This window comes from Leptidea sinapis, chromosome 5 (assembly GCF_905404315.1).
Source record: "Leptidea sinapis chromosome 5, ilLepSina1.1, whole genome shotgun sequence".
In the NCBI taxonomy this organism is placed as follows: Eukaryota; Metazoa; Arthropoda; class Insecta; order Lepidoptera; family Pieridae; genus Leptidea; species Leptidea sinapis.
In genome coordinates, this window is record NC_066269.1 from 14,218,647 (window position 1) to 14,243,457 (window position 24,811).

Consider the following 24,811-nt stretch of genomic DNA (forward strand, 5'->3'; position numbering starts at 1 on the left):
ATAGTATTCTAAACAATATGTTATATTTTCTTCAAAGTGATAACCCTCACTTCTAGGAGTAATACACAAATAAAATTTGAAAAAAAACATTATGAACGATGCGGGATTCGAACCCACGACCTCCGGCGTTCCGTGCCGGTGCTCTAACCAACTGAGCTAACCGTTCTAAGCTAACTCAGTTGGTTAGAGCACCGGCACGGAACGCCGGAGGTCGTGGGTTCGACCCCGCATCGTTCATAAAATTTTGTTTTTCAAATTATATTTGTGTATTAATAGTATTCTATTATTAATAATGGTATAAGATTTGCATATGGTGTATTAAATTAAATCTCTTATAAGTTATTTTATACTTTTGAGTTTTTGAAGTCGGTTTTTTATACGTAGTTTTTTTTCTGCAATTATAAACCTATTATTTAATTAAAGTAATTAATTGAGCTTAGTATAATGGTTCAATCTAGAAAATTTTGCTCAGGAATTTGCCTGAATTGAGAAATTGCCATCGCAGAGCTAATAACAATAATACATAGGATCGGTTCTCAAAAGGAAATCGCCGATAAAAGTTCAATCTTGGACTTATCCCAGCGGAATCCACGACACTTTTTCAAACCTAAAATAAAGCTATCTCGACCAAACTGAAATGGATCGTTTCAATGAAATCATTTTGCTAAACCAAAAGGAATATTTTATTTTTAGAGTTTCCTTCGTATTTTATCTAGTGACACCCGAGAAAATAACAGGAGCCGATTTTTCCTTACTTACGAATTACCTAATTATTTAAGAGTAGACGAGAATTGTAACAGGCTAAGCTCTGTATATTATAAATATTGAAAGAAAACTTTTAATGGGGCTTGAAAAACTATTATTGGTTAATTGACGACTCAGTGGTTAGTGACCCTGCCTACTCAGCTACAGGTCCCGGGTTCAAATCCCGGTGGGTGCAAACATTTATATGATGAATATGAATGCTCGTTTCCGAGTTACGGAAGTATTTATGTATTCTTAAGGAACTATATTGTATTAAATATATTGTTGTCTTGTACTCAGAGTACAGGCTATGCCAAGTTTGGAGCAAGATACCAGTTGGATGCTCTTTTGCACAAGATGCCGGCTTATTATGGGTACCACAACGGCGCCTATTTCTGCCGTGAAGCAGTAATGTGTTTCGGTCTGAAGGGCGCCATAGCTAGTGAAATTACTGGGCAAATGAGACTTAACATCTTATGTTTCAAGGTGACGAGCGCAGTTATAGTGCCACTTAGAATTTTAAGGTTTCCTGAATCCTGAGCGGCACTGCATTGTAATGAGCAAGGCGTATCAATTACCATTAGAACGTCCTGCTCGTCTCGTCCCTTATTTTCATTAAAAAAAAGATAATTTGTGTAAAATTGTTTAAATATTTATTAATTGGGGTCTTTAAAAGAGCTACAGAAGCCACAGTAACAATTTTTAAAATTCTGTCTCACTGTATGTTTATATTAGCATAGCTGATACCCCACGTCTTCGCCCGCGTACATACAGAAATTTTTGAAACGAGACTCAGTCTCGCTCAGTGCCAAATTTTGGCGAGACAACACGTCCTGAGGATGCCTCGTGTAGAGGCGAAACACGTGTCGAATTGTTTAAAGACAAATGTTGGTGGAATTAACACTAAAGAAAACTCAAATCATTTATACACTTTTGGATTTCAGCAAAGTAACGCCTACTGCAATAAAAGAAACAAAAGTACACTTATAACATAAGCTTTCTCGACATGTTTTGTAAATAATATTGTGTTCTGCAAAGAAGTTGTACATTATTTTATTCTATCATCAGTATTTTTCGCATCGCACGCGATGTTTAGAATATTTAATGTGTATTTTTATACCTTTGGTAATATTATTGGATTTTTAGTAAGGATCCCTAGTTAGCGTAGCTTCCCAACAGTGAAAGAATTTTTCAAATCGGTTCAGTAGTTTCATAGCCTAAACTAACAGATAAGCAAATCTTTCGTCTTTATAATATTAGTATACGTTACTAGAAAATAATTGAATGAAAGTGAATGCAGTTTTTACTGATGTATTGTTCCCTAACGAATTGACTGGTGTATTGGACCTCTGTCCAAGTTAAAGTATGGGTGATATACTACCACAAGAAAATATCTCATTTTTCATTTTATTCTTAACTGTTAGGATACTTTCCCCACCATCTGGATGTGTGGCGGTTCTCCACAGTGCGGTTTTCAAGGAGCTTTCTTCCACGTACTACAAAGCTGTGGATTGAACTTCCTTGTGCGGTGTTTCCGGATACGATATGGGTACCTTTAAAAAAAGCGCGTACACCTTCCTTAAAGGCCGGCAACGCTCCTGTGATTCCTCTGATGTTGCAAGAGATTGTGGGCGGCGGTGATCACTTAACAACAGGTGACCTGTACGCTCGTTTGTCCTCCTATTCCATAAAAAAAAAACTGAAGCTACAAAACAAAGTTATAGAGATACTTCATTCTTAATTTCACGCATTTGTAGTAGCAAGAGCTAGTTGTAAATAAAGCTATAGATGAAACGCAAAAGGCGGGTCAGTAGTGATTAAATATTACAATATAGGGAAATTCGTAATGTAAGTCAGTGGGACAGCAACTTGACTCACTATTATTATACATTTCACTCTTCATTGCGTGTCAGCCTAAATATAAATTAAGTTCGTGCGTGTCGCATACATATTTCAGATCCTACGTCACAAGGAACAAAGCATTAATACCAACAATGCGGTGGCAAGCCAAATGCCTGCCACTATGTTAATATATCATTCTCAACTCTGATTAACTTGAGTTGCGATTAGAACAATTCAATTCTAATTAAACATTAAGTAGTGCTACTTATTTTAATTTCATTATCTTAAAGGTAAATGTATCTTAAGGGTAAATGTATACACTTCTATAATAAAGTCCCAGCCACTGTTCAGGCATTATCTATAAATAAATTTAAATGTTTTATAAAAAAAATGGCTCTGTCGTAAATCCTATTACTCCACTGCTGAATATCTAATTGATCAGACAGCCTGGGACTAGATTGTGATTGTTTTATAGCGATAGAAATGATTATACAATATTGTATGTTTTTATTGAAAAGAGCGCAAAATAAGAATGCTGGGAGAATTTCTTTCGCCGCTTCTTCTCTCTCAGAGCGCCATTTGTTTCCGAAGCGGTAGTAGTATCTAGTAGTTATTAGAAATGACATCAAAAAGAATTCTAAAGGAATCAATTTTGAGAAAATAAATGCCTTTTATGCCTTTAGTTAATTTTATTACACGCTTCTTATTAGTTTCACCTGTATGTATATTTGTTTGTAAGCGACTCATTTGCGCGCGATTTTGACCCAGTATAAACAGCCAGATTTAAAACTTCGTGGATTTATCGGGGCGCGATGACAATACATTATTTTGGTAAAATTATTCTATTTATCAATTTGCAAAAATCTTTTGTTAATTTATATAATTTTTTCATCATCATAAGGCAGGAATTGTTGTTAATTTTAAATTTCAACCATTATCTTTTCAACCAAAGCGTCTTTTAGTTTTTTCATACAATTTTTATTTTAATGCATTAAAGCTGAGCTTAGTGTAGAACAAACCTTGAATAAGAAATAACTTGTAATGAACTACGTAATTATAATTTTTGTTCGATTTCTAAGTAGGCTTATAAAAATATTTTATGCAACAGTTGTATAATTAGGGGCAAAAATCGTGAGTGGCGTGGGTTGTAATGTGTGCCGCAGGCGAACAAAGCATTGAATGATGGCGCGAGCGTTTTTTGACCAAGTTATACAACGTCAACTTATACCTTTTTTACCTTACAACTTTTTTTTCAAAATAGCATTAGTAATTCTTAAATTTCCTTATAGGAAGCGAATAAACTGTCTAATATGATTTTAACGTAACGTTAATCAATCTAAATCCAAAAAAGATAGTACGCCTCAAAAATATACTAAAATTCAAGAGATTAAAACTTAATTATGGAACTATATTGATTGTGGAACCATTACAGTCATTTATCATCTAAAATTATATTCTTTTGAAGTCTATCTATCACTTGCCGCTGCAAAATTTTCTCCTTGACTTTCTAAGTAAATTTACTGAGAAGAGATTTTATAAAATTTATCTTACAAGATTGGAGGAACGTAACCGGAAGAAATTTTCCAGCTTTTTCAACGTCAAGATAGCTTTAAAATGTTCGCCAAAGATCAATCTTCATTATTTGAACATCTTACGAACCTATAGCTGAAAAGATTTAAATGGATCTTAATTTCTGTGCAAATAACATTTAATGTAAAACAGATTTTTAATTAAGGAAAGAAAGATATAATATAAAGTATATCCAATTTTCATTCGTATATACATGCAAAATTATTCGAAATATTGCAAAAGTTTATTTGTATTTTAAATTATTCATTATAAATACAGCTTATCAGAGAATTATAATAATTAAAAAATTATAATTTGCAAAACTAAATCAACGATTATAAAATAAATCCATTGTTAAAAAAGCTTGGTTTGACTGTAAGACGTTATTTCCAAAAATATTATTTTTATTAATTTAAATTAATTGAAACTTAAAAAAAAATAAACAAGACCACTACGCTACATTGAAATGTGTTTTAGTTTAAAGGGTAAATGAAAAAATGTAAAGAAAAAAATAAAAATACAATATAGAAAACAGGCACACTATTTTTTAATATTAATTAAATATTCGATATCGTTTTAATATTAAAGAGATCCAACACAACACCAGTATTAATGAAAATGTCATATGTCGCGGTTTCGTGGAAGACCACAGAGTAAATAACCTACACCACTATATCAGCTATTTTCAACTTCATTGCAATGTAACCTCATTTGGAAATAAAAATGTTGTTCAGAGCATAGAAAGGCATTCGCTTAATTAAACAGGAAGTTACGGGCTCGTAACTCGAGTAGCTAGTCCCTTGTGTATTGTACAAAAACTTTGACAAATAGCGTGAATGACGAAATTTTAAAATGCATACCAAAATTTACTGTCACAATGAATTTGATAGAATTAATTTGTGCGACGTAATTATAGCGTTTCATCACGAACTTTTGTATCAAGTTGGTAATTCGGGGATCGTCAACATTTTTTTTTTCATTATTATTATTTTCTGCATATACAGTCTGTAGCTTTATGAGACAGATAAAAAAGAAATTAATATAGATAAAGTCTTCTACAAAATTTTATGTCATTAATTTGGTTATGATTAATTGTAAGAGGGTAATTTGTTTGCCCTAAATTTGATGAAGATATTAATTTTGTGGGCACTTTCCTATTAAAATAAAGAACCTGAGATAGTCTTATTAAAATTTGAATAATTAGTTTTATTTTGAAGCTTATTATGAAAGCGATCATCATACAAATCTAAAAGACACTGATTTACGAGCAGTCTCTCCATTAAACAATGTGGCACTGCAACAGAATATTCCACGGTACGTGGTTTGACGCATAATTTTACGGCACTTCTTCCCAACATAGTCTGATGAAGACGTCATATCGCATAGGTATTATTAACATTATTAAGATACAAAATACTTCACAAACTACTTTAGTATTACAAAGTCAAAGGCAAAAAAATCTTTATTCTCTGTAAAACTTTATAAGTTATTTAGTGCAAGTCAGGATGAAGTACAAAAGTTACAATAGCATTCAAATGAGTATAACAATATTCATTAAAAAAATTTAGAACATTAATTCCAACTATCTTTATCATTCAAAAAATCTTTCACATTATAATAGGCCTTAGATGTTAATTTATTTTTACTGATACATTTAAATTTTTTAATAGATAATATTTTAATTTCATTTGGGAGTTTATTATAAAATATAACACAATCCACTTTAAAAGATTTAGCAATTTTACGGAGCCTGGTAGATAGAATTGCGAGTTTATGTTTATTTCGAGTATTGACACTGTGTACATCACTATTCTTTTTAAATTGGCTAATATTTTTATGAGCGTATAGGAGGTTCTCGTATATGTACTGGCTGTGTACTGTCATAATATTTATTTCACTAAACTTTTCTCTCAATGAATCCCTTGAACGCATTTTATAGACTGCTCGAATTGCTACTAAACTACATAAAATTGATATTTTATAAACAAGTATAATATTAACTATTTAATTGAGAACTTCACCTAGTCGTTACATTAACTTAATATGAACCCACTCGTCAGTATTTAAATGTTACACTCGAGTATTGCACTTCTCTGCAGCTTCTAGTCATTACCAGGTTCATTAGTAAGCTCTACACGACTAACCCTTTTGACGTTGTTTAAGTTTAAGCTTTTAAGAGTTCTGTATAGAATTGAATGCCTTTTCATTTGTTGTATATATAATTTAAATAACTTATTAAAACTTGATTTGTTATTAAGAGTTTTAAAGATAAATTTTAAAAGAGTATTAAGATGGATTGAAGAAAATGATTGAGGTCAAACCTCTGTGGTTTTTACAATGATAAACCACTGGATTGGCGGCTGTCAAAGTGCCTTTTTGATATTCGCTATTTTGGCGCTGTTGGCCATGTAGCGAGAGTCTGTGGTACTAAAACAAGTGATGACAACCTCAGCAAACAAAAAAATTGTGTACTTTATTAAATTGATCGATGTTAATGATGAATGAAATTAATTCAACATGCAAAAATACTTCACATTACTGTACGTTCCTTCGCAGCCATTTGTATTATACGTCAAAATTAGTTTTCTAGGCGCTTGCGAGTGGCGCTACGAACAGGCACAAAAAATTGCTGTCAATTATATGGAACAGCCTGTCCAGTCGTATTTATATAGGTCAGTGGTAAATTATGTATTACGATAGTAAAAAAAAAATATATTGAAAATATATTGAAGTTGAAGTTAAAAAAAAATTAAAAAAAAAAAACAACCAACCAACAATGCACGTTCTGTCCTCAATAGTAGGATAAGAAGTGTACGCAGTGCGGTTTTTAAGCAACTTTCTTCCACGGGAAGGCAGGTTTTTATGACGTCATGTGTTAGGTACACATGACGTCATAAAAACGAAAAAATGTGGCAATTTACAGGGGTCTTAACATGTTTGTGTTTCAAGAAATATTATTAAAGTGAAAATTTCTTTAGGAGCAGTTTATTTTAAGGATACTATACTATGAGTCTAAGTTAACTTCTTAAGTATTTTTACAAACATACAACGAAAATTTATATAATAATATGCGGACGACCGAGCCTTACTCGAATTTTTAAGAATCTGCAAAACTAGAACAAAAAAAAAACTAATAGGACATCTGGATTCGAACCGGGGTCTTCTACTTTCGGTTTTACCCATTGTCCCATCTGATCTATTATAGTCTTGTATATAGTGGCGAAATTTAACTTTGTATTCTAATATTATTGTAGCTGTTTCTCATGAAAACACAGATAAAACTATTTTTTTCTAAATTGAAACCTAGCTAGTTGGATTTATCGCCCCCGAAATCCCCTGTATACTAAATTTTATGAAAATCGTTGGAGCCGTTTCCGAGATTCAGATTATATATATGTACAAGAATTACTCGTTTAAAGATATAATATCCGGACGACCGAGCCTTGCTCGGATTTTTAAGAATGTACAAAACTTTAACAAAAAAAAACTAATAGGACATCTGGATTCGAACCGGGGTCTTCTGCTTTCCCGATCACCCAATGTCCCATCTGAGCTATAATAGTCTTGTATATAGTGGCGAAATTTACCTTTGTATTCTAATGTTATTGTAGCTGTTTCTCATTCAAACATGGATAAAACCATTTTTTTTAAATTGAAACCTAGCTAGACCGATTTATCACCCCGAAATCCCCTGCATACTTAATTTTATAAAAATCGTTGGAGCCGTTTCCGAGATTCAGATTATATATATATACAAGAATTGCTCGTTTAAAGATATAATATATATATCTAAAATGATATCGTTTTAGATATTACGTAATGGAGATACATTTCATTTCATACCGCACCTTCATTTTGCTTTTTGGGGTTACTGGCGAGCCCTGAGATTAATGTGAATTAAAACATAGTTAACGAGTTTCTATTGTAATTAGTCACTTGTTTACAAAAAACCCGAGACATTTTGTCGAGTTATGAACCGCAATGTAGAATCCATTAAGAGCTTTTATCACAACCAACGACTCGGCGATAGTAAAACCATTTCGTTTAGATGGAAAAAATTTTATGTGAAGGATATAAAATAGTTTATTAGAGTTATTTAATTGTGCTTTATCGCAAAGTCATGTTAGTGCTAGAAATAAAGATATTCTGTATCAAATAAAAAGAAAACAATTACGCTTCATCTTTAAATTATTATATATATATATTAATACTAGAAATAAGACTTATTGCTAATAATCTATTGCTTGTGACTAATTCTAGTAGGCTTCATAAGATATATAATACGTAAGGGTAAATGTATACACTTATATAATAAAGTCCCAGCAACTGTTCAGGCATTGAAAAAATGGCTCCTAAGTCGTAAATCCTATTACTCCACAGCTGAATATCTCAGTGATCGGACAGCCTGGGACTAGATTATGATTATTTTATAGCAATAGCAATGACAGTACAATGTTGTATATTTTTCTAAAAATAGCGCAAAAAAAAAAGAAAGCTGGGAGAGTTTCTTGCGCCCCTTCTTCTCTCTCAGAGTGCCATTTATAAATATTTGCAGTAGTAGTATCTAGTATATTAGAAACTACATCAAATGGAATTCTAAAGGAATCAATTTTGAGAAAGTAAATGCCTTTTAATGTCTTTATATAATTGTGTTATATTGCAATGTCATATTTGTGCTAGAAAGAAAGATATTCTGTCATTTGTATCAAATAAAAATAAACAATTAAGCTTCAGCATTAAAATATTAGAACAGACACAGTTCCTTGAACGTTTAACACCTCATAGTTCAGAATTTTTTATCTTATAACCCCTAAGCGACTAATATAGAGCGGACTCTAAATGGTTTCGGATTTTTAACGACAAATGGAAAATAGATCTTAAGTAAACCCACATTAGCCATTGTTTACGAATTGATATCTGTCCAATTATGGACATATCGTGATCGTTACCTTTACCAATGATCATTACATACCTCGCGCTGGAATACCTCAGTTCGTTGACTGAGTTTTTACATTGAGATTAAATAGGTTGTATTATTATTGTATTCGCTATGAACAAAAGAAAGACTTGGATATCTTCTTAACCCTTCGCGGTCCGATACCTCTAGGTTTCAACTCCGTTGATTACTGAACGATTTTGACGCGAGAATTCGGAATCTATGTATATGTAACAAAAACTAATTTTTTAATCAAAATAAGGGACGAGACGAGCCATACGTTCAGCTGTTGGTAATTGATACGCCCTGCCCATTACAATGCAGTGCCGCTCGGGATTCTTGAAAAACCCAAAAATTATGGGCGGCACTACAATCGTCACCTTGAGACATAAGATGTTAAGTCTCATTTGCCCAGTAATTTCACTAGCTACGACGCCCTTCAGACCGAAACACAGTAATGTGTAAACATTTAAAGTTGAAAAACCCAAAAATTCTGGGCGGCACTACAATCGTCACCTTGAGACATAAGATGTTAAGTCTCATTTGCCCAGTAATTTCACTATCTACGACGCCCTTCAGACCGAAACACAGTAATGTTTACACATTACTGCTTCAGCGCAGAAAAAAGTGCCGTTGTGGCTGTGGGCCATAATCTTGCCGGCTTCATGTGCAAACGAGCCTCCCGATCTCGACGATTATATATTATACAATTCCTTAGACAATCAAGTTCGAAATTATATTTAGCTCTACAGAGAACGCAACTAAACAAATGAAACAAATTGAAATATCGATAGCTACATTTTTGATTGCAAACAGAAACTGTTATTGAAGCACCTAGCAAATTTTACAAAGTTTAAAATGTGCTTTTGAAGTCTGGCTCAGTTATATAGGCCGGCTTCAAGTTTTATTGCCTACACAAACTTCGATTAAATGTTTATACATTTTGTTGTTCGTTAATTGAAGTTTTTAATACTTTCGTTCATTTGCGATATAGCTCCTACTATTCTGTCATCAAAACTTTATAGATTTAAAATTTTCTTTTATTACCCGAGAAGATAACAATCGTTATATATTTACGATCTGTTATAAACTATTGTTCATATTACACTCGTGTGATTCGTCTGGCTGGGATATTTTACTATTAGGAGAGTTGTGTGCAAAATTATCCAATTATTCCACACTATCAGCTTTGTTGAATGTTGGAGGGATTGAAGAGAGGCGATGGCTTGCCCATGCGTCGTTTTTCTATGAAAATAAGGGACGCGAGGAGTAGTACGTTCAGCTGATGGTAATTGATACGCCCTACCCATTACAGTGCAGTGCCGCTCAGGATTATTGAAAAACTCAAAAATTCTGAGTGGCACTAGAATTGCGCTCGTCACCTTGCGACATAAGATGTTAAGTCTCATTTGCCCAGTGATTTCATTAGCTACGGAGCCCTTCAGACCGAAAAACAGTAATGCTTACACATAACTGCTTCACGGCAGAAATAGGCGCCGTTATGGTGCCTATAATCTAGCTGGCATCCTGTGCAAAGGAGCTTCCCACTGCTGTCATGCTCCTGAATGGGCGCTACTAGTGGTGGCAGAATAATTCTGCTACCGAAAACTCTGCTTCAGATTCTTAAAAGTTATTTTTTTTATAATCGTTTATAAAAAAAAGTTATTTTTTTTATAATCGTTTATAAAAATCCTTTTTTGACTTACTCGTGTAAGACATTGACTATTTGACATTTGAGTATTTTTGTTGCATCATTTTACATATTATATTTTTATTGAAATGATTTCTAAAACGAAGAATATTTAAATCATGATTTCAAAGAATAGCAATGAGTTTCTTGTGTGCTACTGGCTAGCTAGTTTAATATACAAAATACTAAGAGGCTAATTTCATGCGTGACTGACTGATTCATCATAATCATCATCATCAGCCGAAAGACTTCCATTGCTGGACAAAGACCTCCTCCAAAGATTTCCACGACGAACGGTCCTGCGCTTCCTTCATCCAACGTATTCCGGCGATCTTGACCAGATCGTTGGTCCATCTTGGTAGGAACACCAAAACTACGTCTTCCGGTACGTGGCCGCCATTCGAGGACTCTACTGTTCCAACAGCCATCTGTCCGTGGAGCTCTATGTACCCTGCGCAGTGCCACTTCAGTTTCGCAATCATTTGGGATGTGTCCGCTGACTGCTTACGAGTTGTCCATCCAAACTGGTTACTGAAACAATAGATTCACTTTCCTTTTCTATCATCGTTAGAGATATTTTTCTCTCTTGCATGCTTGTCTTATCTATTCGCTAGTATTATAGAATTTAGGACGAAAAAAGTGTTTTCAATTATTTGTTTGTTGATTACTTTTATCCATTCATGCTCGCCTAGTACCTCTAAAAGTTTCATTTGAGTCTCTCTTTTTACTTTGATCGAGTTTCAATTCACTACGGCGCTAATGGAGTTTATGCTTTGAACAAGAATTTTTGTCTCAATTTTGACACTCTAATTGCATTAGAATTCTGCATTCGCATAGGTTTCTCTGTCATTGATTATTGCTCTGCATTTTTGACATGTCAAGAGACATGTCAAAAATGCAGTTTTATTGGAACTGAAATTGATTTCCTTTTTTTTATATCGCACTTACAGATACACATCAAGTCAAATAATCTGTGATGTAAATAAAATATACTTCAATGAAAATTTTTCTGTTTCACATAGTAAATAATAACGTTGAAAATAATGTTTTCTGGACGTTTCTGTGTCTGTTTCTATTATTATTATGATTTATTTATTTTAAACAACAATAGGTCCAATTTATGGATCGTTAGTGGCGGGGAAATTGGTCGAAAAAATTATCGTACCGGTGTTTTTTTTTTACTATCTAAAGTAACACATTGCGGACACATTTCTCAATGAATATGAACGTTCAATTCATTGTCCTTTAATTTTTATTTATAAAAAACTAAGATACGACTTTGTATTTTTTGTGTATGTAACTATACATTTTATTTTATAGTATTTTTTTCCACACCTCAGAATGTTCTGGTAAATGCAGATTATGAGGCGTGCACTTTTGGATTAAGTTTCTTCTGATTATTTCAAACTTGGTTTAACCCGGGGTTCGACGCTAGGCAAATGCGAACACAAATACTCGCCAACGGGTAAAAAAAATTAAACACATTATTCATTTGGAAATACGTATTTACAATATACATCACATACATTACATTGAACCAAAATCTTAAAATTTTTCTTATTAAACTCAAAAACTTAAAAAAATAACAAAATGAGATCAAATCTTAAAACTAGATAAAATACTCTTGTAACTAATCAAAAATATAGACTACTTATATCATAAGTTGGGGTCTCTTGTTTCTATGAAGAAAGGTACTTAAAAAAAGTCAAAAGTTAAAGTTTTTATTTGCATAAACATGTTAGATTGATGTTACATAAATATTATTGAGTACATGTTTGCCACATTTATGACGTGCAAATTTTATAAAATACATTTCTTACAATACAAAAAAAAATCATTAGTTACAATAATATAAATTTAACAAAAGATTAGTAGCAGTATTATATAGTATATAGTCAAGTTATTAGTTGAAAATATTCGTCTAATGAATATAAGCAGTTTTTACTAAGGTATATTTTCAATTTAGATGAGAAATTCCTATTTGACGATACCTCTCTTATTATTTTTAAAACGGCAAGTCACTAGATTACGTAGAAAAAGAAATATGAGTATTTTTATTACCCATGTGGTACTTTTTACCCGGTAGCGACGAACGCAAGTTTCTTATTTATGTTTAGACATACAGTTCAAAACAAAATGTTGAATAGCCTTAATTAGTCTATATGTAAGCAACATAGTCCTCTGATTACAAACTATCAACACTTATGAGTTTACCTGTTAGTACTTACTTTTATTTCACAATAATAAACTGAACTGACTGTATTTTGTTCACGTTTTAGCTATAACAGTAAACGTTGATAGCTTTTTAAATGATGTTGTACTACGTTCATTGTTATGATTGAAATCGGAGATAATTCAACATTTTCAACAAAAAATATTGCTTGAGATGATGATGTATCAGTGTTTTTCAAAATCATTAAGTGATTCCATAAAATATACAGTAATCCAAGATAAGTAGTATTATTTTTTGCATTATGCAAACTTATCGGATTTTGGGAGTGGGAGGCTCTTTTCCGCAGAATTCCGGTAGATTATGGGTACCACAACGACGACAATTTCTGCCGTGAAGCAGAGATGTGTAAGCATTATTGTGTTTCCGTCTGAAGGGCGCCGTAGCTAGTGAAATTACTGGGCAAATGACTCTTAACATCTCATGTCTCAAGGTGTTGCGCAATTGTAGAGCCACTTAGAATTTTTGGGTTTTTCAATAGTGAGTGGCACCAATCAACTGAACGTCTTGCTCGTCTCGTCCCTTATTTTCATAAATAAATTAATAATAAATAAAAAATATTCAATTTAAGTAATTAATTATATTTAAGTAACAGAAAAAATAATAAAACCTTTTTTAAATACAGACTTAAACATTCACAAATTAACATTTTTTTCCTACAGTTGTTTCATTTTAACCGAAAGCAAAACAAACCAACAGTGCAAAGGTAATTTTAATTAACTCTCTTGCTTGCTGTTCCATTTCCAAGAGTCCGACCATCGAACAATAAACTGACAAGCTTTCGAAACAACCCTTATCTTAATAATGCAAAGGAGTAGAATCCTGCAATCAGTAAAGAACCCTTGTTTGAACTCATAAAAACTCGATTAAAGTTTCACAAACATAAACGCGGAAAGGTACTTTCATGTTTTGATATGCTAGAAGGGATTAATGAAGGCTTTGGGACATAGCCGCCTGAGAAAAGTCAATGCATAGAATAGCGGAGGCTATGCTCTTAGGACAATATTTCATATTATAGGCTGATGTGAGATCTTGAAACTGATTATTACTGAGTATTTTAGTGCGATAGGCAAAAATTTGAAGTGAAAAGTCTCCTTATTAAATATTCAATATAATATCAGAAATTTTATACAATAAGAATAAGTTTTTTTTATGGAAGAGGAAGATAATTGAGGGTAAGGGTCTCCTGATATTAAGTGATTACAGATACGGAGAAATATGATCCACTATAGCACCGCTGGCTGTACAGTCTCGAGAAAGTGACGTACGTTAAGCGTGGGTTGGCGAGAAGAGTCTCTATTCCCGGAAAATAATGAGCGAGAAAGTTGGGTGGGTGATTCTCTGACTCTGGAAGAGCTGGGTAGGAAGCCGTTTAGGCCAAGGAGGGTATCTTTGGGTAAAACTCTTACTGTCTTATTAATAAAAGTAATTCTGTTGTGCCAAGGTAAGATAAAGATAAAAAGATTTATAAATTTCGCGTTTATTAATGATACAGTTTGAGCGCCACTGTCATATTTTCTTAGGTACAAAGTATTAATGCTATTAAATTATAAATTTTAAAAAGGTATGAATATCTTATTTATGACAATATTTATTCTTATTCCAGAATTTTAAACTATAACTTAAGCTATGTAACGCATCTAAAATTCCATTTTCTAACTATTTTAAAGATAAATACTTATTATCTATATACATAGTTTTACGATGAACAGTTAACAAAACCTCATTATTTTTAAAATAAAATTCTAAATAATAATAAAACCAAAGTAACTGTAGTATATTCTGAAACTGACCACAGAACTCTAGTAAAATAAAACAAAAGAAATAAAAAGTTTTACAATATACTAGTTCGTAGAACAGAGGACAACTTCCTTACAACAGCATAAAACAGTAGGGATGTTCGGAGGCAAAATTTATGAGATTCGATCATAAATAAACCTCATAACATTGATTAATCCCCGAACGCGAACCTTCGTCATTTCGGCGGTTATCACGTTATGAAATCGCATCGGAGATTCAGTCATATTATATTATAATAAATTTAAATAATAAATTTTAGTTTCTTCACCGAATTTCTTCAAATATGATTCCTGAGAGCTTAGGAGAGGTTTAAGAGGATATAGTGGCGTAATTATCCATTTAAAATATATAAGAAGAAAGTTTAATTATAATATTATGATTATGAAAACTGTTTATATCGAAGTTATATAAATAAATCAGAAGTTGAAGAGAAGAATCGAAGTTATAATAATAAATACATCAATTTTATGATTTCGATACAAAATTTTTTTGAGTATTAAACAGTATGTTGCTGATTCAGTTTAAGTAAGTTTCATCCTAATATTTTTATCATTTAAATTCCTTAAAATAATTTATTATTTAAATATAAACATAACATCTAAAGAGCTATTTGATTAATTCATGATCAATCATCATTCATCATGTCAATAAACATTTTGGATTTTGGCAACTTTATTGTCTTTGATTGAAGGTTTTGGTACAAAAAGATTTTCGCCTTGTTGGCTTGGCGTACTATAAATTGCTACATACACGCCATAAATACTAACAATCTCTTAAATATCTCATCCATCAAACCATTTTTTTGTTATTATCGCTCCGGGGATTTTTAGTTTGAAGAGCCTCGGTGTTAATCAAATCACTACGCTACCACACTTACTACTCATATTTTATGGTCACGGATATTGGTCTAATTTATGACTGTGTTTCCATGACCTACATTCATAATATTTTTATCAAGAAAATCAGGACAGTTTTCTTTCTTTCTAAAAATATTGATTATATTATTAGACGAAGATCGTCTACTAATTTGAAAATTAAATTTTCATTCATGTTCTTCTTGATGTGCTTACACAAAAGGCATTCATTTTCTCAAAATTGATTTCTTTAAAATTCTCCTTGGTGTATTCATCATGATGATATCGAAATATTTATTTGTTGTAATTCTATTGGCTTTACAAAAGACTTAAACAGTAATAATATATTTAAATTATTCATCTACCCGCGTTAATAGGCGTTCCAGGCAATCATAAAAGAATATTGAGGATAGTTTAAAAAAGTATCTTTATTAAATTTATTCATTTAGGACCAAAAATTAAATACATGAAAGAAATGTTACAGCTTCATCATTTCACAAATTATCAAATTATTAAAGTAGAGAACCGTAGAAGTAGAAGAATAGAAGATAGAGCTTCCTTGTGCGGTGTTTCCGGGACGATACGACATGGGTACCTTCAAAAAAAGCGCGTACACCTTCTTTAAAGGCCGGCAACGCTCTTGTGATTCCTCTGGTGTTGCAAGAGAATGAAGGCGGCGGTGATCACTTAACACCAGGTGACCCGTACGTTCGTTTGTCCTGCTTTCCATAAAAAAAAATACACGGGTTTTGTCGTGAGATAATTTCTTGCAATTGGTAATAATTTCTATTCATAAATAATTAAAAATTCATAGCGAGTCTTCTGCACAGCTTAAGGTACCCAAAATTATATATAGACGTTCGCTTCAAAGGCAAGAGACACAGACATATTGATAAGTTGCTTCCCAATAGATAGAGTTATTAAAACACGATTGTATCTAATTCCTAATAATTCCCCATTTCATTTGAAACGTGCAGAGTTTCCGGTAGCTTATATTATAAAATAACTATAAGAAATACAAGGACAAGCTCTTTCTATTGTAAGTGAAGATTTAATGGTGAGTTGCTTTTCTTCTTAGTGACTTATATATAAATTGACTTTTATTTATAAAATAATATTTTTTATGGAAGGGGAGGCCAAACTAGAGCGTACGTGTCACTTGATGTTAGGTGATCACCGCGCCTACATTCTCTTGCAACACCAGAGAAATCACAAGAAGAGGCATTTTACAAAAGTGTACGAGCTTTTTTTGAAGGTCTCCATGTTGTATCGTCGTGGAAACACCTCACAAGAAATCTCATTCCACAGCTTGGTTGTACGTGGAAGAAAGTTCCTTGAAAACCGCACTGGAGATCGCCTCATATTCAGAAGTTGGAGATGACATCCTAATTTGTGGCGTGTTGTGCGAAGTTGCAGTTCAATGGCAGGAACTAATTCCAAGGTAGGAGATATACTCAGGTCTAACAGCTTTTCGAAATAGTCCAAATGATAAATACGGCAGAAGACACAGTTCGTAGACAAACAGGAGTGTTATTGGAGATTATAGAGGTATATAGGTAACGGCTGAGTACACACCGGTCAAAGTTAAATAATCTTTATTTAATTAGGCTTCACCTAAGCGCTTTTGAATAGTCATTACAAAAATAAGGGTGATTTGAATTACTGAATCTAATATATAATTTCGGAAAAAGCAGAGCTCGTGAGAAGAACATACAAGAAACTCAACGACCACTCTTTTCAATCAAAAAGAGTATTTTACAACGGCTGATAACGAATAAGTTATTAAGGCGCTGCATCCAATAAATAAATTGAGTTTAAATTATATCAAATATTTCTTAAAAAATAATAAAGAAAATACTGCGTAAATATAAACTATCGTAAATTGGATGCATCAACCTTTACAGCTTGAATTAATTCATGTAAGGATACTTCGTGAACATGATGGTCGTGATTACTGTCATAATTAGTTGTTGTATCCAATCGCATCCGGTCATTATTGAATGTAATTTACAGCATGCCATTAGAAAACATAAAAAAATGTCTAGTAACTCTGCTGTCTATCGGTCAGTAGAGAACATAACGGAAAATTCCTAAATCCTATTTTTTTAAGAATAGTAGAATAATAACAATAGAATCTGGTCTGGCGCAATGCAATATAAGCTCGATCCATTTGACCGCGTGCTACGCAGAGCAGCTCGAATTGTCAGGGACCCAGTGCACTGTGAACGGCTGGATGACTTGAAGTTGCATAGACTCATCGCTTCATTGTGTATCTTCTACCACATTTATCAAGGGGAGTGTTCCGAATAGCTGCTTAACCTGATTCCTGCCGCCGAATTCCACCTTCGCACGACACGCCACAAGTTAGGATATCATCCCCACCATCTGCGTCCTCCACAGTGCGGTTTTCAAGAAGCTTTTTTCCACGTACTACAAGGCTGTGGAATGAAATGCCCTGATTAGTGTTTCCGAGACAATACTTAATGAGTATTTTCAAAAAAAGCGCGTACACCTTCCTTAAAGGCCGGCATCGCTCGTGTGATTCCTGTGGTGTTGCAAAAAAATGTGGGTGCCGGTGATCACTTAACGCCAGGTATCCTTAATCCGTACGCTCGTTTGTCATCCAATTCCATAAAAAAATATTATAGATACATCATATTACAATATGCAATGAGACACAAACTTAACCGGAATATCAAATATCAAAACCTTGTTGCTGTCCTAGCTCGGCAATGTAATGTCAAAAGCCCGCATGTTTAATTTAATGGATTATGAGTGTAAGAGGTATGTTATTAGATCCTTTTTATGGACAAGCGTGTTGAAAAAATATTATGTGACATATGTTGAACTTCACACCCGACAGTCAATCATACATATATCATATACTAGCTGACCCGACAGACGATGTTCTGTATATAATGTTGTTGTAATGAAATTGTTTCACAGCAGAACTGTCAAACCTTGCGTCAATACATTATCTCATAGCAAATATGTCCATACAAAACAAATATTGGAAATAATTAACGCCCCCGCAACCCCTCTTAGGGGTGAAATTTCGTAAAATTCTTAGCAGAAGCATTCTTGAACATTTTAGTATATATATATTATATATTACCTAGGTTTCAATTTTAAAATATGTAGTTATCCGTGTTTTAATAATAAATTGCTACAATAACATTAGAATACAAAGGTTAATTTCTCCTTCTTTAATAGCTCAGATGGGACATTGGATGTTCCGGAAAGCAGAAGACCCGGGTTCGAATCCAGTAGTCCTATTAATTTATTTTTTGTTCAAGTTTTGTACATTCTTAAAAATCCGAGTGAGGCTCGGTCGTCCGGATATTTCTATCTATGACAACAAATCAGAAAGCTTTCAGAGAAAATATGTTAAACACCTTAACTTTAGAACACACAGTTATAATATTAGTTATGAAGAATCTTGTTACTCATTAGTCTTAAAAACAGATGTTTTCTTCTTGATTTATGTCTTTTACATGGGCTTCAAGGAAACAACCACTAAAACTTAAAAAATTGTACTCCGAAAAGACGCTCTAGGCACACATGCTTATTTCCTATTACTTTGGTGTCGTCAAATTATGCACACATTCCTATCATACTCGCTAACATAAAACTAATAATACAAATATTACTTCGGTTTATTTTTCCACCACAGTAAATTTAAATTAAAAAATGAGGTATTAAGAATATTAATTGAAACATAGTTTTATGATATTATTAAGATCATTTCATAAAAATTATTATTTCATACTTTAAATTATGTGTTTTTGTCACATTAACACACACATACACATATATATTTTAGTGATATATGACTCGTATCTGTCCGAATACAATCCTGGTGTTTTACTGAATGTTGATTGCTTAAAATTGAGGCTTTTAAAATATTTATGCCCTAAATATTTTTGCTGTCAAATCATATTTTTATGTATAACTAGCTGTCCCAGCAAACGTTGTATTGCCGATATTAAAATCGCGATACAAAAGTAACTGTTGATCGTAGATGAGTGAAAATTTGAAGTTGTGTGTATTTTTTAATGCTGACTCATAATCTAATAAAGAAAAAAAAACGTCAAAAACATAAAAACAAAATTTCGTGTGTTTCCCCTTAACATTTAGGGAGATGAAAAATAGATGTTGTCCGATTCTCAGAGTTACCTAATATGCACTCAAAATTTCATGAGAATTGGTCAAGCCGTTTCGGAATAGTTCAAAGTTTAACACCATGACACGAGAATTTTATATATTAGATTTAAAAACTATTTAAGAGCTGTTGATTATGTGAAAATAAATATATCAGGCGATTCAACCAGGTTTTAATCCAGCTTAATAAAACATACCTACATCATCACATTTTTTTCAATTGGCGTACAAAGTGATATTTCCTTTTTATGATAATAAGGGACGAGCAGGACGTTCAGCTGATGATAATTGATACGCCCTGCCCATTACAAAGCAGTGCCGCTCAGGATTCTTGAAAAACTCAAAAATTCTGAGTGGCACTACTATTGCGCTCGTCACCTTGTGACATAAGATGTTAAGTCTCATTTGCCCAGTAATTTCACTAGCTACGGCGCCCTTCAGACCGAAACACAGTAATGCTTACACATTACTGCTTCACGGCAGAAATAGGCGCCGTTGTGGTACCCATAATCTAGCCGGCATCCTGTGCAAATGAGCCTCCCACTGGTATATTTTATTTTATTAGCCTAACCGGAATATAACAAAGCAAATTTAATCTCAAAAAGTATTCATCAAGCCCTTGCCACATTAAAATGATATACAGCTACACTCAACGCTCCGCAAAATTAATCCATGAACGCATTCTCCTAACATAGCAGTATTATTGAAATGTAATTAAGTTTCACATTTTATGCGTGAATATATTATTATATTATAAGTATTTTGTTTAAGCAATTTGTTATTTTTAAGGTGTAAACCAAATCAAATCAAAATCAGTTCATTCACGTAGGTCACGGAAATGATACTTATGAATGTCAAAAAAAAATCTTATTGAATCTACCGCTACTTCGTAAAGGGTTGAGCTAATGAGAAGAAAGCAAGAAACTCAATGCCACTCTTTTATATCAAGATTTACAGATCATTCCAATTACAATATAAAATGTAAAATGATGCAACAAACACACTCAAACGTCAAATAGTCAATGTCTTACACGAGTAAGTCAAAAATGTAAATGTAAATTAATACAAAAGTTATTGAGTACATTAGATGCATCATCCACATACACCATAAATAAATTAAGGTATTCTGTAAGCGATAGCATTTTATAAGCGATTATTAATAAATAAATATGTATATTATATCCATACATATATAACACACAATAACTTTTAAGAATCTGAAACCCTCACATCTGTCATTATTATCATTGTCGTTTGGTGGTCTATGCGCTAGTATATTATAAGTCATTGGTAAAACAGTGACAACAAAGTCTAAAATGTCGCCTTTGATATTAAAAAAAACATAGTTCTTTTGTTTTGAACTCTGCTAGGGATGCTTCTTGTATGACTGATATATTATATTGAATAAAAATTATCGCTTCTAATATTAAAACATCATAAAAACCAACGTTATTTAAAAAAAATTACACAAATTAAATTTGAAAACAAAATTTATGAACGATGCGGTACTCGAACCAGCGACCTCTCGCGTTCCGTGCAAGTGCTCTTTTCACTGAGCCAACCGTTCGTGTGACGTATCGTTGATAAATCTTGTAGGTCGTGGGTTCGAGTCCCGCATCGTTCATAAATTTTGTTTTCAAATTTAATAAGCGTAATATTTTGTTAAAATAACGATCCTTTTTATGATGTTTCAATAGGAGAAACGACAAAATTATTTCCATTGTAATATATCAGTCATACAAGAATCATCCCTAGTTGAGTTGAAAACAAAATAAATATGTTTTTTTAATATCAAAGGCGACATTTAAGACTTTTTCCTCACTTTTTAACCATTGACTTACATATACTAGCGCATAGACCACCTAACAGCACGATAATGCGTGATCTTTTATAAATTATACGTCTAGATAGAGCCTCTTATTGTTAGGCAACGCATAACAACATACCAGGTTTATTTCGTTCGCCGCTATTATTTTCGACGGATTCACAGCTGTAATATTCTTTCTAGATATATAAATTATCTAGTATTTTAGCTAACAATTTTTAAATGTTTAGCAAAATTATTTAACGCTACGTTTGTTGTTCCTTATAATCCAAGGCATCATACAACAGTTCTGGACCTGAAAAATAGATATGTATAGTTATAGATCACACTTAAATAAAGTGACTGACTTATCGCGAGTGTAAGACGTAGCTGTCATGCACAGTAAAATAATAAACCTGGCCTGTTGTCTCCTTTGCACAGGAAGCTGGCTAGATTATGGGTACCACAACGGCGCCTATTTCTGCCGTGAAGCAGTTATCTGTAAGCATTACTGTGTTTCGGTCTGAAGGGCGCCGTAGCAAGTGAAATGACTGGGCAAATGAGACTTAACATCTTATGTCTCAAGGTGACGAGCGCAATTGTAGTGCTGATCAGAATTTTTCTGTTTTTTTTTTAAGAATCCTGAGCGGCACTGCATTATAATGGGGGCAGGGCGTATCAATTACCATCACCTGAACGTCCTGCTCGTCTCGTCCCTTATTGTCATAAAAAAGAGACTCTTTCTACACTTTGAAGTTATCTGAGTTTATATGTTACGATTGTTCATTTTTATGTATTCAAAAAAAACTATGTTTGAGAAACCGACTTCAAAAACTGAAAAGTATCAAATAACTGAAAATTAAAATTAATACGCCTTTCATGTAAACCATTACCTTTTAATATTATGTAAAGCAGGTTTTTTTAAACGTATTTTTAATTTATATAATCAACCTGAATGAAAACTCCTAAAAAAACCATATACAAAAAACAATTATATCATCCACATAAACAAAAATGTTCATAAAATGAAAACTTTGTAAAATTTATATGGGACCAAATTGCATCTATTCCGCATCGAACTAAAGTAGAATTACGTAAATCGGATAATAAATCGCAGAATAATCAGTGTACATACATAAAAATATACCGATCGAATTGAGAACCCCCTCCTTTTTGAAGTCGGTTAAAAAATAGAGAGAAACTCAAAGTGAAGAATAACATCTAAACAATGACAAGTCAACTAGTGCCTTACAATGAATCTAGACGATGTAATACAGAGGTATTGTCCCATAGACACGCAATCTCATCTCCAAATATTTGTATGAAAGTCTCAAAAGACATATTCTGTTCCCCTGTTACGAGTCCCTTTGTTTTCGTCACTTACTTCCAATCTTGTTTTGACCCTTGCTAACACTTCACATCAAAGAATTATTGCTTTGTTTTCGTTTCATTCCATCGTGGCAGTTCATTTAGTTAATCTTGCGATATTTTTCAAGAATTTATTATACTTTGCTCACTTTAGCATTGCGTTACCACTAAAATAAGTTTTAATCAAATCTGTTAGAATTTGTTATGTTTTTAAAGTTACTTCTAACCTTACTTCTGGGATTAATTACACATGTAAATTTTAAAACAAAATTTATGAACGATCCTGTAGATCAGGGGTGCCTAGACGATCTCGAGACAAAAATGTAGAACTAATCACTTTTTTTTTAGGGTTACTAAAATCGGTAATTACCTACCATCTTATGAAAATGTCATGCAGATACAACATCCAAAGTCACTCTTTAGTTAAGATTAGAACTTTAGACACTAGAACGCGTTTTTTTGTAAGAACCAATAACATCGCAATTTTGAATAATTATGAGTTTTTTCATTGACATTTTAGAGCAGACCTACACTTACCTTGACAAAAAAGGCATATTTTGTGCGCAAAACTAATATCTATGTCATCGTGACGCTCTGCCTAGACGACAATCCTTCATCAAACATACTTTAAGCCTCTCATCTCATGCTCTCTTAAGCATACAAAATTTATCAACGATACGTCACTCGAATGGCTGGCTGAGTTGGAAGAGCACTCGCACGTGATGTCGCATGTTCGAGTCCCGCATCGTTTATAAATTTTGTTTTCAAATTTATAGGTGAAATCTGTTACTATTACTGTACAAATTCTAAGCCAAATTTTAAAATTCTGAAGCCTGAAAGATCTCTATACTATAAATAAAATGTTAGTTAAAACAACGCACTGATATTGTAAGAAAATCTGATATTATTTTCTTTGTTGGAAAGGTTTAATATAACTCCAGAACAAGAACTGCATAAATACTGTGTTTTACTTTTACTTTGCTTCGTTTTTCTTTTAAAATAGCATTGAAACAACTTTCATGAGATTTCACAACTTACTTTCGTGAAACTCAAAGTTTATTATGTTGATATTATCAAATGATTTCTACATAAAAAAGTTTTGGGAATGAGTTTGTTACGGTTGTACAAAACAAATATATTTTGCAAGAATTGCGTTTTCATTTATAAATTTACAGAATGTACTGCTTAATAACGATATAGTTGATACCGCTGTTTTTGCTTCGAATAATGTTAGATGCCAAACTCAAATGGGACCCTCTATAGTTAACTTATCGAACAAACTTACTTCTGCTGCATCATCATAAGCATCATCTTCATCATCAGCTGGAAGTCAACATCACATAATCTTATATCTTTAAACGAGCAATTTTTGTATATATATATATATATTATATTCAGATTCAGATTATATATATATATATATATATATATATAATCTGAATCTCGGAAACGGCTCCAACGATTTTCATAAAATTAAGTATGCAGGGGATTTCGGGGGTGATAAATCGATCTAGCTAGGTTTCAATTTAAAAAAAATGGTTTTATCCATGTTTGAATGAGAAACAGCTACAATAACATTAGAATACAAAGGTAAATTTCGCCACTATATACAAGACTATTATAGCTCAGATGGGACATTGGGTGATCCGGAAAGCAGAAGACCCCGGTTCGAATCCAGATATCCTTTTAGTTTTTTTTATTCAAGTTTTATACAATCTTAAAAATCCGAGCATGGCTCGGTCGTCCAGATATTTATGTTAAATGGCACAATATAGTTTACATATCAGAATAAGGCATAGGCATAATTTATAAA

At 32.7% G+C, this 24,811-nt stretch overlaps 1 protein-coding gene across 1 annotated transcript in view; it reads left to right on the forward strand.

Annotated features, from left to right (window-relative positions):
* Positions 1-16,994: 16,994 nt before the first annotated feature.
* LOC126980142 (small conductance calcium-activated potassium channel protein) overlaps positions 16,995-24,811 on the forward strand; it is a 68,239-nt gene continuing 60,422 nt past the window's right edge. The window contains exon 1 of the mRNA XM_050829721.1: positions 16,995-17,106. Coding sequence (XP_050685678.1) covers positions 17,086-17,106 — 21 coding nt within the window. The 5' untranslated portion in view covers positions 16,995-17,085. The remainder of the gene's footprint in view (positions 17,107-24,811) is intronic.